Genomic DNA, 13,153 nt, shown 5'->3' on the forward strand with positions numbered 1-13,153 from the left:
CCTGTAACAGGAATCAGTTGTCACATTCTTGAAAGATGAGGAACCTGTTTTAGAACTTACTTGTCTAACCTTGTCAAATCATTTTGTTTATTCTTTAAGATGTAATATTTTCTCTTTTTGTGGTGTCCTTTCAGTTTTTGCAAAATGCTAGAAGTAAATGTGCTGTTGATACTTTCACATTGAGACTGGAGTAAATTTTCATTCTACCCCCTCCTACCTGTCAGATACAGTCCATTAAAAAATTGTCTTGATGCATATCTGCATGTGAATGCAGAAGATAAAATACAAGCTATTGTTCTTGGCTGTGTTATTTCCTGGGCCTGACTAGTTTCTATATCCTGAAAGAGATAAAGGTGGCATTAGAACTACTGTAAGTGTTAACTTAAACATGGTACAAAGGAACATTGATAGCCTGTGTCAGCTTTCCAGGAATCTAGGTTGTCTTTCAGGTAAGTTCTTCCCTGTTTGTTTCTGACTTTGTCAGGAAAATCCCTGCTGGATTTGTGTGCCAGGATCTTATATAAAGATACTCTGCTTCACTCTTACAGCTAGTTTTATGGAGTTCTAACAGAACTTCAAGACGCTTTCTTAAAATAGCATTTGTTTTGCCTTGTGGTATTAATGCACTCTAGCCTCCATTAAAAGGAATGAAGTCAACTAGGTAAAGCACAAATAAAACAAATAAAAACACTCACAAATTCAAACATCTCCTCACAGACCTGTTTTAATGTTACCTGTTCTGTTCAATTCAGAGATCTACAAATTTACTTTTTCTATTAATGCTTTTTTTGTATTGCTGCTTTTTCTGTTAGGGATTGTTTGCACGTCGGCGCCAATTGCTCCTCACAGAAGGGCCCCACTTGTATTACGTGGATCCTGTCAACAAAGTTCTAAAAGGAGAAATCCCATGGTCTTTGGAGTTGCGGCCAGAAGCCAAGAATTTTAAGACATTTTTTGTTCACACAGTAAGTTACTTTAATTTCTTTCTAAGTTAGAATAAATGTCCAGTAACCTTAGTGCAGTTTGTTAATGACGAAATATTTTGTGGAGGAGATACATGAGGAATTCTTAAACACAGATGTTGACTGGCAGCGATTACTTGTTAACATTAATTACTAGCTATAGTTTAAAAAATAAAACAAAAACCCACCCCCCCACACAAAAGGAACCTGACAAGCGTCTTCCCACAAAAATTGTAAGTTTGTTTAATCCCAGATTAGGTAAAATTTGTGATTTTTGTATTTGAAGGAGGTTTTTAAGGACTTTTGAAGACCAGCACTGTTTGTTTAGAGTGGTTTGGAAGGGGTAGGCCAACGATATATTGACAGTTATGACTGCTTGCTTAATTCTGAGATGACAGGTGTACAATTATTCAGCACTATATAATGTGATATAACTGTATTTGAATTTAAGTTTTTGGAAAGGTTGCAGACTGATTCTGAATAGTGATTTCATTGGTAGGTGCGGAATAATTACTGCTTTTTGGTTTAACTGTGCTTGGAATGCTCACTAAAATGTTGTTCATTTGTAGCCAAACAGGACGTACTACCTGATGGACCCGAGTGGGAATGCTCATAAATGGTGCAAAAAGATACAAGAAGTGTGGCGGCACAGATACCACCAGAATGCTGCTAAATAGTAAAGCTCATCCAAAATCTCCCAGTTTCTCTTCTTGCTGCTAGAACTTGATGTGCAGCTGATCAGAGGAATCTTTCCAACCCATCTATTACCATCTCAAGGGGAAGCATATGTCTGAAATGTTCTGTTTTTAAAAAAGAAAAAAGGAAAAAAAAAAAAGGCAAAAACCGAATGGAATTCAGGGTCGCTTTGCTCGCTCTTTGTGCTTCTGTTGAGGCTTCCACATGCGTATCATTGCAGTGAAGATCTTGCTTTTGTGCACTTCAACTCAATTTCTGCAGCAGACTAGTGGATAGACATTGCATTACCAGCTACACTTAAGATGAGTTAAAACCAATCCACACGCACACACCCTGAATCATGTACCAGCCTTGCGTTTTATGGGGCTGGAGTTTTCTGTGACTTTCACGTTATCATTGATCTGTATTTCATCAGGGAGCTTTTATATGCCTCTCCTAAGCACCACTTTTTTTTTTTTTTTTCCCCCCTCTTTTCCTTTCCTCACAGTCCCTGAGCTTATTGGTGTATGACATTTTGTAGCCAGGTCAGTTGCACCCTTGTGTAATTCCTAATATAGTTCTGGTTGCAGGATTTACGTGGTACTTAAATAATTATGTGAATGAATCAGATGTATGTATCTGGCAGATGGGCTCCAATGATAGAGGTTGTGAGAATAAAATGCTGAACATGGCACTGAAATTTTTTCTAAAATTGAAATGTTGGCTTCTGAAGCATATAAAGTTTTAAATGTTCAGTTTAAATTTTAATATGAATCGTGTGTTTAATCAAGAGACAAACTTAGCAGCATGCTTTTAACTAATACTAACTAAAAAATTAATTAGTTAGTATGGAGGAAAAAAACAACATTACTATTGAAGTAGTAAGTAGTTTTTCTCCTTTCCGGGAGATGAGGGCTAGAAGCTTTCTTACAGGGTGTGCATGTTTTGTGCATTTTAGTGGGGCCAACCTATTTACCTGGATAGAGAAGAAAGTGTGAAAGCTTTGTACAATTGATTTGATTTGTTTGTTTTGTTGCATAATGAAGTGTACAAACAGTCCTATTTTCAGTCTTTGGCCAAATATTTAAGACCTTTTAAAAACTTTTATTTCACTCAATTGTTTTTCAAAAATTAGATCCATACTGTAATCTGGTTTAAAAATAACAAAATGTTGATACAACGGGGAAAAAACATATGGTACTTGAGGCATATCTATAAAATGGGTTTTTTATATCAATCTCCTTTTATCTTTTTCAGTAAAATGCTTTTTTGTGGTCAAACATTTCCTGTAATGTTACAAAGACTTAATATGCTAAAAACAACTTCCCTAATGGTATTTCCAACGTCTGCGTTCCTGAACCTTGCAGAGGAATGATAGGTCTGAACAAAGGCATTCCTTCCTTGTTTTGACAGTGGTATAAATATCACACCTATTTATTCACCATCTACACATCCCATCTTTTTGTATATTGAGGTCTCTATGATGTGCTTTTCCTTCTATCAAATATTCCACTGCAATGTTAGAAGGACAGATGTGCGATGCTGTTCTAAAAGCAATATTCTAAAAGCAATGGCTTATCAGACTCTCAGAAAATACCTAATGGAGAGGGTTTTTGTTAAGAGAGATGATTCATCTTTTTTGAGGAAAGAAAAAAAAAAAAAAGCCAACCAAAAAATGTTACATGGTTGAATTTGGTGACAGTTCAGTTCTTCCAGCATCCTTCAGCCTTTCCAAGGAGAGAGTGCAGTGGCCTTTTCTTTTGGAGGAGGTATATCCTTGTCTTCTGTTAGCCCACCATATATGTGTATGTGACAGAAGTAAATCAGTAGCCTACAGTGCATGGCAGTGAGGAAACAAAGGTGTCCTGTAAAAATGGCTGCAATGAGAAAAATAGAACTGTTCTATTTGCATCATAAGGAATTTTGCCTCCTAAAGTACACTCCTTGCTGCTGAAATTTGAATAGTACAGTATACCTTCCATCTGTGCCTGTAATTAATCCTGTATTAGCTATCTTAAGCAAGATGCTGTTGTGAATTTATAGTTGTGTGCAGTCATTCTGCAGCTGTCAAATTCCAGCTATGCCCTGGGTCCACTCGAGACAGCCCTAAAGCTTTGGATTTAAGCGTACAGATGTAGACTTCAAACAAGTGAGTCTGGCAGTGATGGAGCTTTATTGTGTCACTTCTGTTCTTTGTGATGAAGCTCATATAAAAAGTCTGGCAAAGTTTTTCTGCTAATTAAGCAAAATCCATAGCTTCAGTAAGAGCTAGATTGGGATTGCCCTTGGCCTTCTCACTTTAGATGACTAGCTGGAAATCTGGAAATGCTTCAACAAGTTTTCTGTGCTAATCAGGCTTGCAGTCATTCTGCTGCTTAAAAAGTTATCATTTTCACAGCTTGAAAATCCTCTATTAGTATCCTTCATTCCTCCCTACCAAAACCTTTCAGCCAAAGAAATACTGTTATCACTAAGCTGCAAAGCTAGTCTTGTAAGATGGCTGTCTGCATTTTTGTGTTCCTGATGGACAGCATTGTCCATAATTAGGAAACTGTGAGCCTCTCTTAAAGGCATCTGTCCCTACCCTTAGAACTTCAGTGTTCCAAATCAAGTATTTCTCAGCCTCTGCTTTTAAGTGAAACCTATGGTTTTGAAAGATAAAAGCAACTGTGGAGACTGAAGTATGCTTTACCAGTTTGTTCACTTACATATGTACTGGAATATGCTGCATACAATGAAGGGCCAGTTCCTGTTTTAGATATGTATACTGAAGCAGGGCAGTTTCAAATCTTGTCTCAAGGATGACTCCTGTGTTTCATGGGAGTTTACAGAATGAAAGGTGCAAGGGAGATTGGTCAGAGCTGCAGATAAGCCAGGTGACTTCTCTGCTCTTTATCCAGGGTCTTTCGGAGATGGGTTGCTGGACACTTGAAGGCTTCAGAATCCTTGTTACAAACCTACAGAAAACCCAGTTCTGCCCTTTGCCTTTTGAATAATGACGAATCATTTATGAAGCTACTGGATAATAATGCTTTAATTTGTTTTGCTTGGGATTTGAACTTCAGGGATCTATTCATAACCTCTTTTCTTTTGGGTGGAGCTTAAAGCTGAAGTACTACTTCTGGGAAGGATTCTTGAGTTCCATAATTCTATCCAGCTCCCGGCCCAACCACAGAAAGTTCAGCATTGCTGTGATAAACTAAGAGGTGGCTTTGTTCCCATTGCCTTAATGTCTGGTTTTGAAAAGGATTTATATTATGAAAGACTTGCTTCACGTGTGATTTTGAGACATTGTGAACAGGCTGATGTCAGTTATTACTATCTCATTTGCTAAGTGCTAATGCTGAACACATCAGTATCAGATAGGACTGTGGTCTGCTTATTTTTCCAGTCTGATTTATTTCTGAAGTATCTGCTATAGTTAATCCTGGGGGGGGGGGAGGAGGAGAAGCTCTGTAGATTGAATTAAAGATGTGATAATTCTAATCCACTTCTACAGGACAAGGTGCTTACTTTAATATGCTTGATATCATTTTGGCCAAAAAAAAAATTGATTTCAGCACTCTGTTGAGGAGATGGCTTGTGTGGTGGTAGTTGCCTAAAGATATGGTATGTGGATTCAGATCCTTTCTGCTATGTGGAGTTACGTGAATAGGTGTGATATTTATATCTGACGTTTTGCTGAATGCCTGTAATGCTTTATGCAAACATTCTATTAACCAAGTGGAAGGAAGCGCTCCTGCAAAGCTTCATGACGCAAATTGTCTGTGAGTTGATGAGTGAGTTTACAAACTAATAGTTCTCTGTTCCAGATTGGCGTGTTTTCAGTTTAAGATGGATAAATTCAGAAATCTGTTTCCTCTTTAAGTTACTTTCAGACAGCAAATAATTGGAGAAGTGATAAGCACCCAAGGACTCGGTCTGCCTGTTGGCATGGCAGGGAATGCAGGCGGCTGCGATTTGACAAAGCTCCCAACGACCACGTGCTAACTCTGGATGTGGCAGTTGTTCTAAATTGTGGCAGAACTTGTAATTACTGTATCTGACAAAAGAATAGGAACCAGGAACCGTAATCTGTCTGGATAGTTGTACACTAAGCTGTTCTTCAGGTTGTTGACGGTCAGTTGTGTGTAATATTCTCTACCTGGTTTGTAGCTGTAACTGTGATGTACAGATAAAGGAAAAAAAACACAAGAACTCGCACAAAACAATCCCCCCTCCCCCAAGAACTTACGAGAACAGAAGCAAATAATGCAATGATATGATACACACTTTTGTATTTTTATTCTTCTAAGGTTATTTGCTGGCTTTTGTTGGCCTCTAGTTCAGTCTGTGTTATTTAAATTCTAATATATGAATTATTTGGATTGAATTCATGTTCGGGGCCATGGTGTTGTATGTATTGATGTACAGCCTGGAATGTGAATAATTATTGTAAACTATATTTTACACCTTTTTTTCTGGCTTTATTATATAAATTTTCTATTGGTCAATGATTTAATCATATCTCATAATTTAATAACCGCTTATACTCCTTCCGACAGATCTCTGTGCTGTAGATGTGTAGCTAGTGACCGGATGATGGATTTCACTTATGCTCGGTAGTCTGTAATAAAGGCATGTAGGGTCCTGGCTCGGCCTCCGCCTGCTCCTTCCGCAGCGCCGCGTCACGGGAAGGGGCGGGGGCTGCGCGGCGCTCCGGCGGCGGCGGCGGCGCTCTGCGGGGGGCGCCGCGATCCAAGAGCCGGCGGTGCGGAGCGGCGCGGTGGGGCGGAGGGGAGGGGGAGCCGCGTGCCGGCGGGCGGGAGCGCGCGGGCCTCGCCTCGCCGCCGGGCGGGAAGCGCCGCGTGCCGAGGTGGACGCTTCCGGGGGAGGCGCGCCCGCCGAGCCGTAGGCGGGGCGGACTCTTCCGGCGGCGAGGATGGCGGCGGAGAACCACTGCGATTTCCCGGTCGCCCCGATCGGCGGCCTCGGCCCGGGCGGGCCCTGCCGCCGGTGCAGCTCGGCGCCGCCCCCCGGCGCCGTGCCCGGCAAGTGGGTGCGGCTGAACGTAGGGGGCACCTGCTTCCTGACCACCCGGCAGACGCTCTGCAGGGACCCCAAGTCCTTCCTCTTCCGTCTCTGCCAGGCCGACCCCGACCTGGACTCGGACAAGGTGAGGGAGCGGCAACGCGGGCGCTCCGGGCTCCGCGTGGCGCTCGGGGCCGCCGCGGCCCAGCGCCGTGCCGGGGAGCGCTGCGGGAACGGCGGGGGGCAGCTGCTGAAGGAGGCGGGCGGCCGGTCCGTGCGCTTCGAGGAACTTTGATTCTCGGGGCGGTGGGGCCGGTGGCTCGTGAGCTCCGCGGTTCTCGAGTAGCGTGTCTGCCTTACGAACATCGCACGGGGAGCGCCGGGTCGTTCGTGCGTTCGTTTACGTATCGACGCTGAGCGGGTTCGGCTGTAGCGCTTCCATGGAGCGTCTGCCTGCAGAGCGATGTCGTTCTGTTTCTGCACTGTCATCGTTCTCCAGTACGATTTCAAGAACCGGATCGAAATCGCTTTTTTTTCTTTTTTTCTTTTTTTCCTTGAATTGTTCTGTTTGTTCGTAGAAGAGCTTAGGTTGGAGGGAACCTCAGAGCCCCAGCCCTGCCCTGCGCCGGCTGCCCTGCATGGGCTGCCCACGGCTCCTCCGTGGCCTCGGGCTCCTCTGGGAGTGGGGCACCCACAGCTCTGGGTAAAGGATTTCCTCCTCACGTCTATCCTGAATCACCCCTCTTTTAGTATAAAGGAAAAGTCAGTGAACCTGGAATTCAGTAAGTGAGGAAAAATAACCTTTCTTATCCAGGCATAACGTTCTGTGTTTTGGAAATTCATCAAATGAAGCAGTACGGGCTCGGAATGGGTGATACTGAGCATCCGTGTGCTCCTTTGGCCTCACGTTTAGTAGGGAGAGTACTGCTGGCTGCACTGTATTTGGGTGTAAGGCATTCATGTGAAGTGCTGGACAAGATGTGGGAGCGTAATGGCGAAAACTGACTCCCAGGACTGGGTATTTGTGGAGAAAAAGGGGACAGTTTGTAGCCCTCACATATACAACTAGCTGATTAAAAATAAGCAGTTGTTTGGTATAAAAACTTTTATTTTGGTAGTGGGTCTCCTCATTTTGTCACACGTAACAAAGGATGTTTAAAAGCTTGAGAATATGCAGAACAGACTCTGAATAGCATTCCAGAGCTAGAGAAAGGAAGATACCTTCCAGTGTGGTATTGTGAGGAGTGGTTTTGTGTTTTCTTTGTTTAGTTTTGGGAGGTTTGGCTTAAACTGACCTCAATAAATGAAGAGCTGTGGGTGACTTGCTGATGACTCAGAAGCTGCTTTCACTTGGGAGATGGGGAAGCTTTTTTCTGATGTTTCTTAAATAAAAAATAAGGTGTACTTAATAATTAAGGTGCCTTAATTACACTAACCTTTTCCAGTTGATCCACTACAAAAAAAAAAAAAAAAAGAAGAAGAAGAAGAAAGGTTGTTTGCATTCTCTTGATGTCTTCAGAGAGATGATAGGTGCATTTGTAGATCGATTGCTTTAGATCCATTTAAGGCTTTTGGCTTCCTTCATTTCATCAATTGGTGCCATCAGTCATCTTCCATAAGCATTATCACCAAAGCACTGATATCTCAATAGACTTTTGGAGGTGATCATCTAAGCCTTCTGTCTGTACAGTGCTTGCATATTCCAGGTCTGGCAGTGAGACATGAATCCTTCAGCTGTTTGGTGTGAAATGGGGACAGACCTGCAATGGAACTGAAATGTAAGATGAGAGTATGGCATTAAGGTGCACTTTCCATACCGACGTAACTAAGCCTGTTTCATGCAGAGCTTGTTCAGTGCATCTTGTATTTAAGACTAAATCTTAGTGGGTTATTTAATTGAAGTTGTGGCAGATGTAGTCACTTTTAATAAATTAATGTGCAGGATGTAGGTGTAGGGAAAGTTGTTTGGGAATATTTGTATTTAGAGAAAGTCGTCTTATTCAGAGTTGCATTCTCTGGACTTTTGAACCCAGTTGTCTTCAATTGGATGTACATAAAGCTACGTATTTAGTGATTAAGCATTCACTGCAATCTTTTCAGTGCTTTTGTCAGTTTTGTGCTCCATTGTCTTGAACATCTGCACTGTAGTTACTGATTTTTGCTTCATCCATTCAGAATCTGTTTTCTGCAAAATCCACAATGACGGATAAGTGCAGAAGTCTTTAGAGTCCCTAAGGTTACTTAACCAAGTAGTGCCTGTCTTCCAAGGGTTTGGTTCAGAACCTGCCTTTAGATTCTTTGCCCTCTCTCAGCAGCAACCATAACTTCCTGCAGGGAACTGCAGTTCCCTTATTTTTCCCCTTGATTGAGGACAGATATTGCAGACATCTCACCCATTTGTGAGCATCCTGTCCTGATGCAATAGCAGGCCTACAGATTGTCTCTCTGATTTAGGTGTGTGATGTCAAATGTTTTTAACTAATGAGCACAGATATTTCAAGAGAATCCTTGTTATCCGTGTTATTGTCCCAGTCTCTGGTTCTTCTCCTTTGCCACGTCTATAGCAATTGAAATCAAATTGCCATGGGTGTATTTTTTCCTCATGGTTTTACTTTTTACAATCCCAAATTGTATTCCGATACTAAGATGATAATTTTTCTTACTCATATGCTAAAGATTGTGAACAATTACAGCTATGCAGTGCAATTTTGCACGTGTAAAACAGCAGTTCCTTCATGGTTTGATCCTGTTGTGTTTTCTTCCTGAAGATCACAAAGGCTTTAAACCCCTCATTTTGAGAAACGTCAGTGTAGGAGAATGTGAATGTGGGCTTGTCTGTAGGCTGATGGCTGTTCCACCCATCCTAGACAGACTTGTCTGCCTCCAGATGGGAACGCAGGGATAGGTGGGGCAGGGAGAAGCCTAAGTGATGAGCCGGCAAGGCAGTAATCAAAACTGAGAGCCCTCTGTTAGAAGGAATTATGAGAAATGCAGCTTAGCAGTGCATCGTGCTATCTGCTGTATGGGGAGTTTGTCTGGGACTTCAGTAACTTTAGAGGATAAGAAATGCTCCTCCCCGGTGAGAATGGATCTTTAAGCAGACTCACAAATGAGTAGTCAAGGTGCTTCTGCCTAAACTCATAAGGCATAAGGCATACATCAGCCTTGTTGCTACAGTGAGAGGTTAGATGTTGACTCCACGAGTTTACTAGAAATGAGAATGGAAAACTGAAATAGTCCATAGATTATACTTCATCTATGCCAGCTGCGTACCTAGAGACGGATTGCCTCTATCCTGGTTTGTACACCAACATCTTTATTTGTTATTTAACTCCATGCATCGTAACACCTCCTTCATTTTTACTGAAAAGGCTTTGGGAAAGGCAGCGTGTTTGCCTTCCAACCACCTGCAGGTTCTTAGGCAGAGCGGGGCTTGGCAGCCTGTGGGCTGCTGCTGGGTGCGCTTGTGGTCGCAGCGGAAGGAAAATTGACCTTGGTGTTCCCTATGGCAAAACTGATGTTGAAAGAAAGAATGTGGTGAAAGAATTATGTTGTTCCTCTCACTTTATGTCTCCAGGTGTGATAAGTGTCATTGTATTTAAGACTGTCTGAGATTCATCTCAGCAAATGAGTGAGTGGTAATGGTCGCGTCCAATGTTCGTAATAGGATTTGTTTTCAGAAGTGTTTAAATCGTGGTTCATTGGTGAATATGTAAAAATGGACAAGCAGTCTTGCTTACCTTCTCATCCTTGTTTTACTTCCTTCATGTTTGCGTTGTTTTACAGCTTGGCATTTCCTGATTTCAACATCTGCCCAGTATACCAGTTTATCTTTTATGAACTGTTTTATCATTCATTAAACTTCTCCCTAAGTGAGAAGATTGTCAACCTTTCCTAAAAAGATTTTGGCAACTGTATTCGTGCTTGATTTTTAAAACCTTTCTCAAGTAAAGTATAATGGTACTGAGATAGACAGTTAAGGAAGGAAGGAAGCACTGGATGTTTTAGATTAATCAAAATCATCTTGGCAGCACATCCTTAGCTGTCAGCACTAAATAATCAGTGCAAGAAAAGCATCTTAATTATAGTCATTATTCTAAGTTATAGTTAAGATGAACTTTATTTTGCCAGTATATTTCTGGTTAGTCAGTTAGGTGAGTGTGTTGTGATATCTATGTAGTTTGGGTTAGTACTGGCAGTGTCAACTGTTTTTCAATGTTTTAAGTCACGTAGTTAGAGAAGAAGTATGTTCAGGGCCTCCAGATGAAGACCTAAATACCACAGGAGGGTAAGGGAGGCAGCTGTTTCTAAGTCCTGCCTTAGTGCCAAATATAATTGTGTTTCTGTGCATATTCCTGCTGTTAGCAGAAATTCTGCTCGCTCGGTGTATGTAAGTGGTGTCAGTGTTTTAGATAAACACATTGGAGCTCAAAGTGTTGAGCAAAGAGTTTGATCCTGTGGTTTCTGACAGTGTCCGTTCGGGAAAATATTTGAGAAGGCATCAGCATTGTTTTGACCTCAGTGGAGGTACTGAGCTGGGCACAGATTCCTAATGATTCAATTTGTGTGTTCATGCAGTTCTTGGGAAGAGTGTTAAATGGGGTCAGAGATCATTTTATTTAAATTATACCATACCCTCACTTAGTTCCTCTCGAGTAACGGTGCTTTCTTGTGGGGAAGTGGGGAATTAGTTTGCAATACATGTATTTTAACTCAGGCTGTGGTCTAGCTTTCTGCTGACCCTGATGAGACAAGTACATCCTTCCAGAAAAGAAATCCATGTGCCTGAAAATAAATCCACATTCATTTCCAGTGAGACAATTAAAGGACTTTTAAGAAATGTTAAGTAGAGAGAGGTTTTAGGTAATACTGCAGTGTAATCATCAAACCTTTATGTATCAGCATGAATTTCCAAATGCAAGGATTTGGGTCGGTAGGATTTTTTCAGGTAGAACAAATATAGTTTTGGAGGAAAATGATTCAGATTTAGCTGGGACTGTTGGTACTGATAATTTGTGATATTTCTTGCAATCTACTAAAATACCAATAATAATAAATTGTAAAAAGTTTTTAGGGGTGCAATCTCAACTCTACCGTACATATTTGTAGGAGACCACTGAATTGCAGGGGTTGGAAGGGACCTTAAGAAGTCATCAAGTCCACCTGCCGTGCTAAGGCAGGTCCCCTTAGCAGGTTGCACAGACAGGCATCCAGCTGGGTCGTGGATATCTCCATCGAAGGAGGCTGCCAGCCCCTCTGGGCAGCCTGTTCCTGTGCTCCATCATCTTCACCATGAAGAAGTTCTGCATGTTAATATGAACTTCCTGTGTTCACGTTTTAGGGCATTGCTTCTTGTACTGTCACTATGCACCACCAAGAAGAGCCTGAACTCATCCATTTGCCTCCCACCTCCCTTTAGATTTCATCAACTTTTATCAGATATATATATTGAAGGAAAAATGTAGGTACTTAAAGACTAATATTTGTAGTTATTATTTATTATATATTGCGATCTGTTGACAGAAAGGGACGGCATATCTGTTAAGCTGTGCTGTTACCAAGCTCCTTCAGTTTAGACACCTGGCTGTCGAAGTATATCAATACTGCATCGCTCACAACTGTTCACACAAACTGAATTATAAAGGAAATAAAAGTTTTATTCCTTTGATTCTTTGTCAGGGGTATCAACTGTGCAGGAAACGTTCCTGAACACTCTACAGAATCCAGTGTTCAATTTGCTAAGCTGAGCATCAGGTGGAGCTTGCTGTATGCATTTGTCTGCATGAGGGTGGCAGGAGCTGCATTTTCAGCATACCTTTTTTTTTGTTTTTTAGAAGATGCACATATAGCACTTACTTGGTACATGGCAGTTCTCAGTACCCTGTGAGTATTTGTACCTCTGAGCTAAGGCAAAAAAGATTTTAGATCAAAACGGTGATGAAAAAAGATAGCTGGTATTTGAACCTCACTGTAATGTAGCCTTTGTTCTGAGACTTCAGGCTTCCAACCAAAATAGTACTTCCTGTGTTGTTTTTAACCTTAGTTTTCAGTGTTCACCCATGGCACCAATGCTCTGATGTTTTTATGATTGGTAACAAGGGGTGGGGGCGATTGGTCAGCCAAAAAGAAGTTTTCTGTTACACAATTTGAGCTGAGTAACTGATTAGATATAATTACAACTACATTGCTGAATTTCATTTAACGTCTGAAACAAACCTGGCTTGAAGTGGTGTGGCTATGTCTGAGTACCTGCTTGCTGTTCAGACATCAAGCTGAGTATTAGCTTGCAATTCCTGCTTGGACATTCTAATCGTTGTGCTTTTTTAGCTGTCTTGTTTCTTTCTTTCTTTGTTTCTAATATAGGATGAAACAGGTGCCTATTTAATAGACAGAGACCCGACCTACTTTGGGCCAGTGCTGAACTATCTCAGACATGGGAAGCTGGTTATTAACAAGGACCTAGCTGAGGAAGGTAGGATGTTACTAAATCTCTTGTCACTTTGTCG

General features: G+C 41.6%; 2 protein-coding genes across 5 annotated transcripts in view; both read left to right on the plus strand.

Moving 5' to 3' along the window:
- PDPK1 (3-phosphoinositide dependent protein kinase 1) overlaps nucleotides 1–6,269 on the plus strand; it is a 28,912-nt gene extending 22,643 nt beyond the window's left edge. For both annotated transcript variants that reach the window (XM_085237321.1, XM_085237322.1), the window contains 2 exons: nucleotides 813–965; nucleotides 1,532–6,269. In XM_085237321.1, the coding sequence (XP_085093447.1) occupies nucleotides 813–965; nucleotides 1,532–1,639 (261 nt within the window). In that variant the 3' untranslated portion in view covers nucleotides 1,640–6,269. The remainder of the gene's footprint in view (nucleotides 1–812; nucleotides 966–1,531) is intronic.
- Nucleotides 6,270–6,376: 107 nt separating this feature from the next.
- Nucleotides 6,377–13,153, plus strand: part of KCTD5 (potassium channel tetramerization domain containing 5) — a 30,448-nt gene continuing 23,671 nt past the window's right edge. The window contains exons 1-2 of one of the 3 annotated variants that reach the window (XM_085237327.1): nucleotides 6,377–6,792; nucleotides 13,011–13,119. In XM_085237327.1, the coding sequence (XP_085093453.1) occupies nucleotides 6,559–6,792; nucleotides 13,011–13,119 (343 nt within the window). In that variant the 5' untranslated portion in view covers nucleotides 6,377–6,558. The remainder of the gene's footprint in view (nucleotides 6,793–13,010; nucleotides 13,120–13,153) is intronic. The other 2 variants (XM_085237329.1, XM_085237328.1) reach the window with 2 other exon arrangements.

The sequence above is a fragment of the Meleagris gallopavo genome, chromosome 16 (assembly GCF_905368555.1).
Source record: "Meleagris gallopavo chromosome 16, MGAL_WU_HG_1.1, whole genome shotgun sequence".
In the NCBI taxonomy this organism is placed as follows: Eukaryota; Metazoa; Chordata; class Aves; order Galliformes; family Phasianidae; genus Meleagris; species Meleagris gallopavo.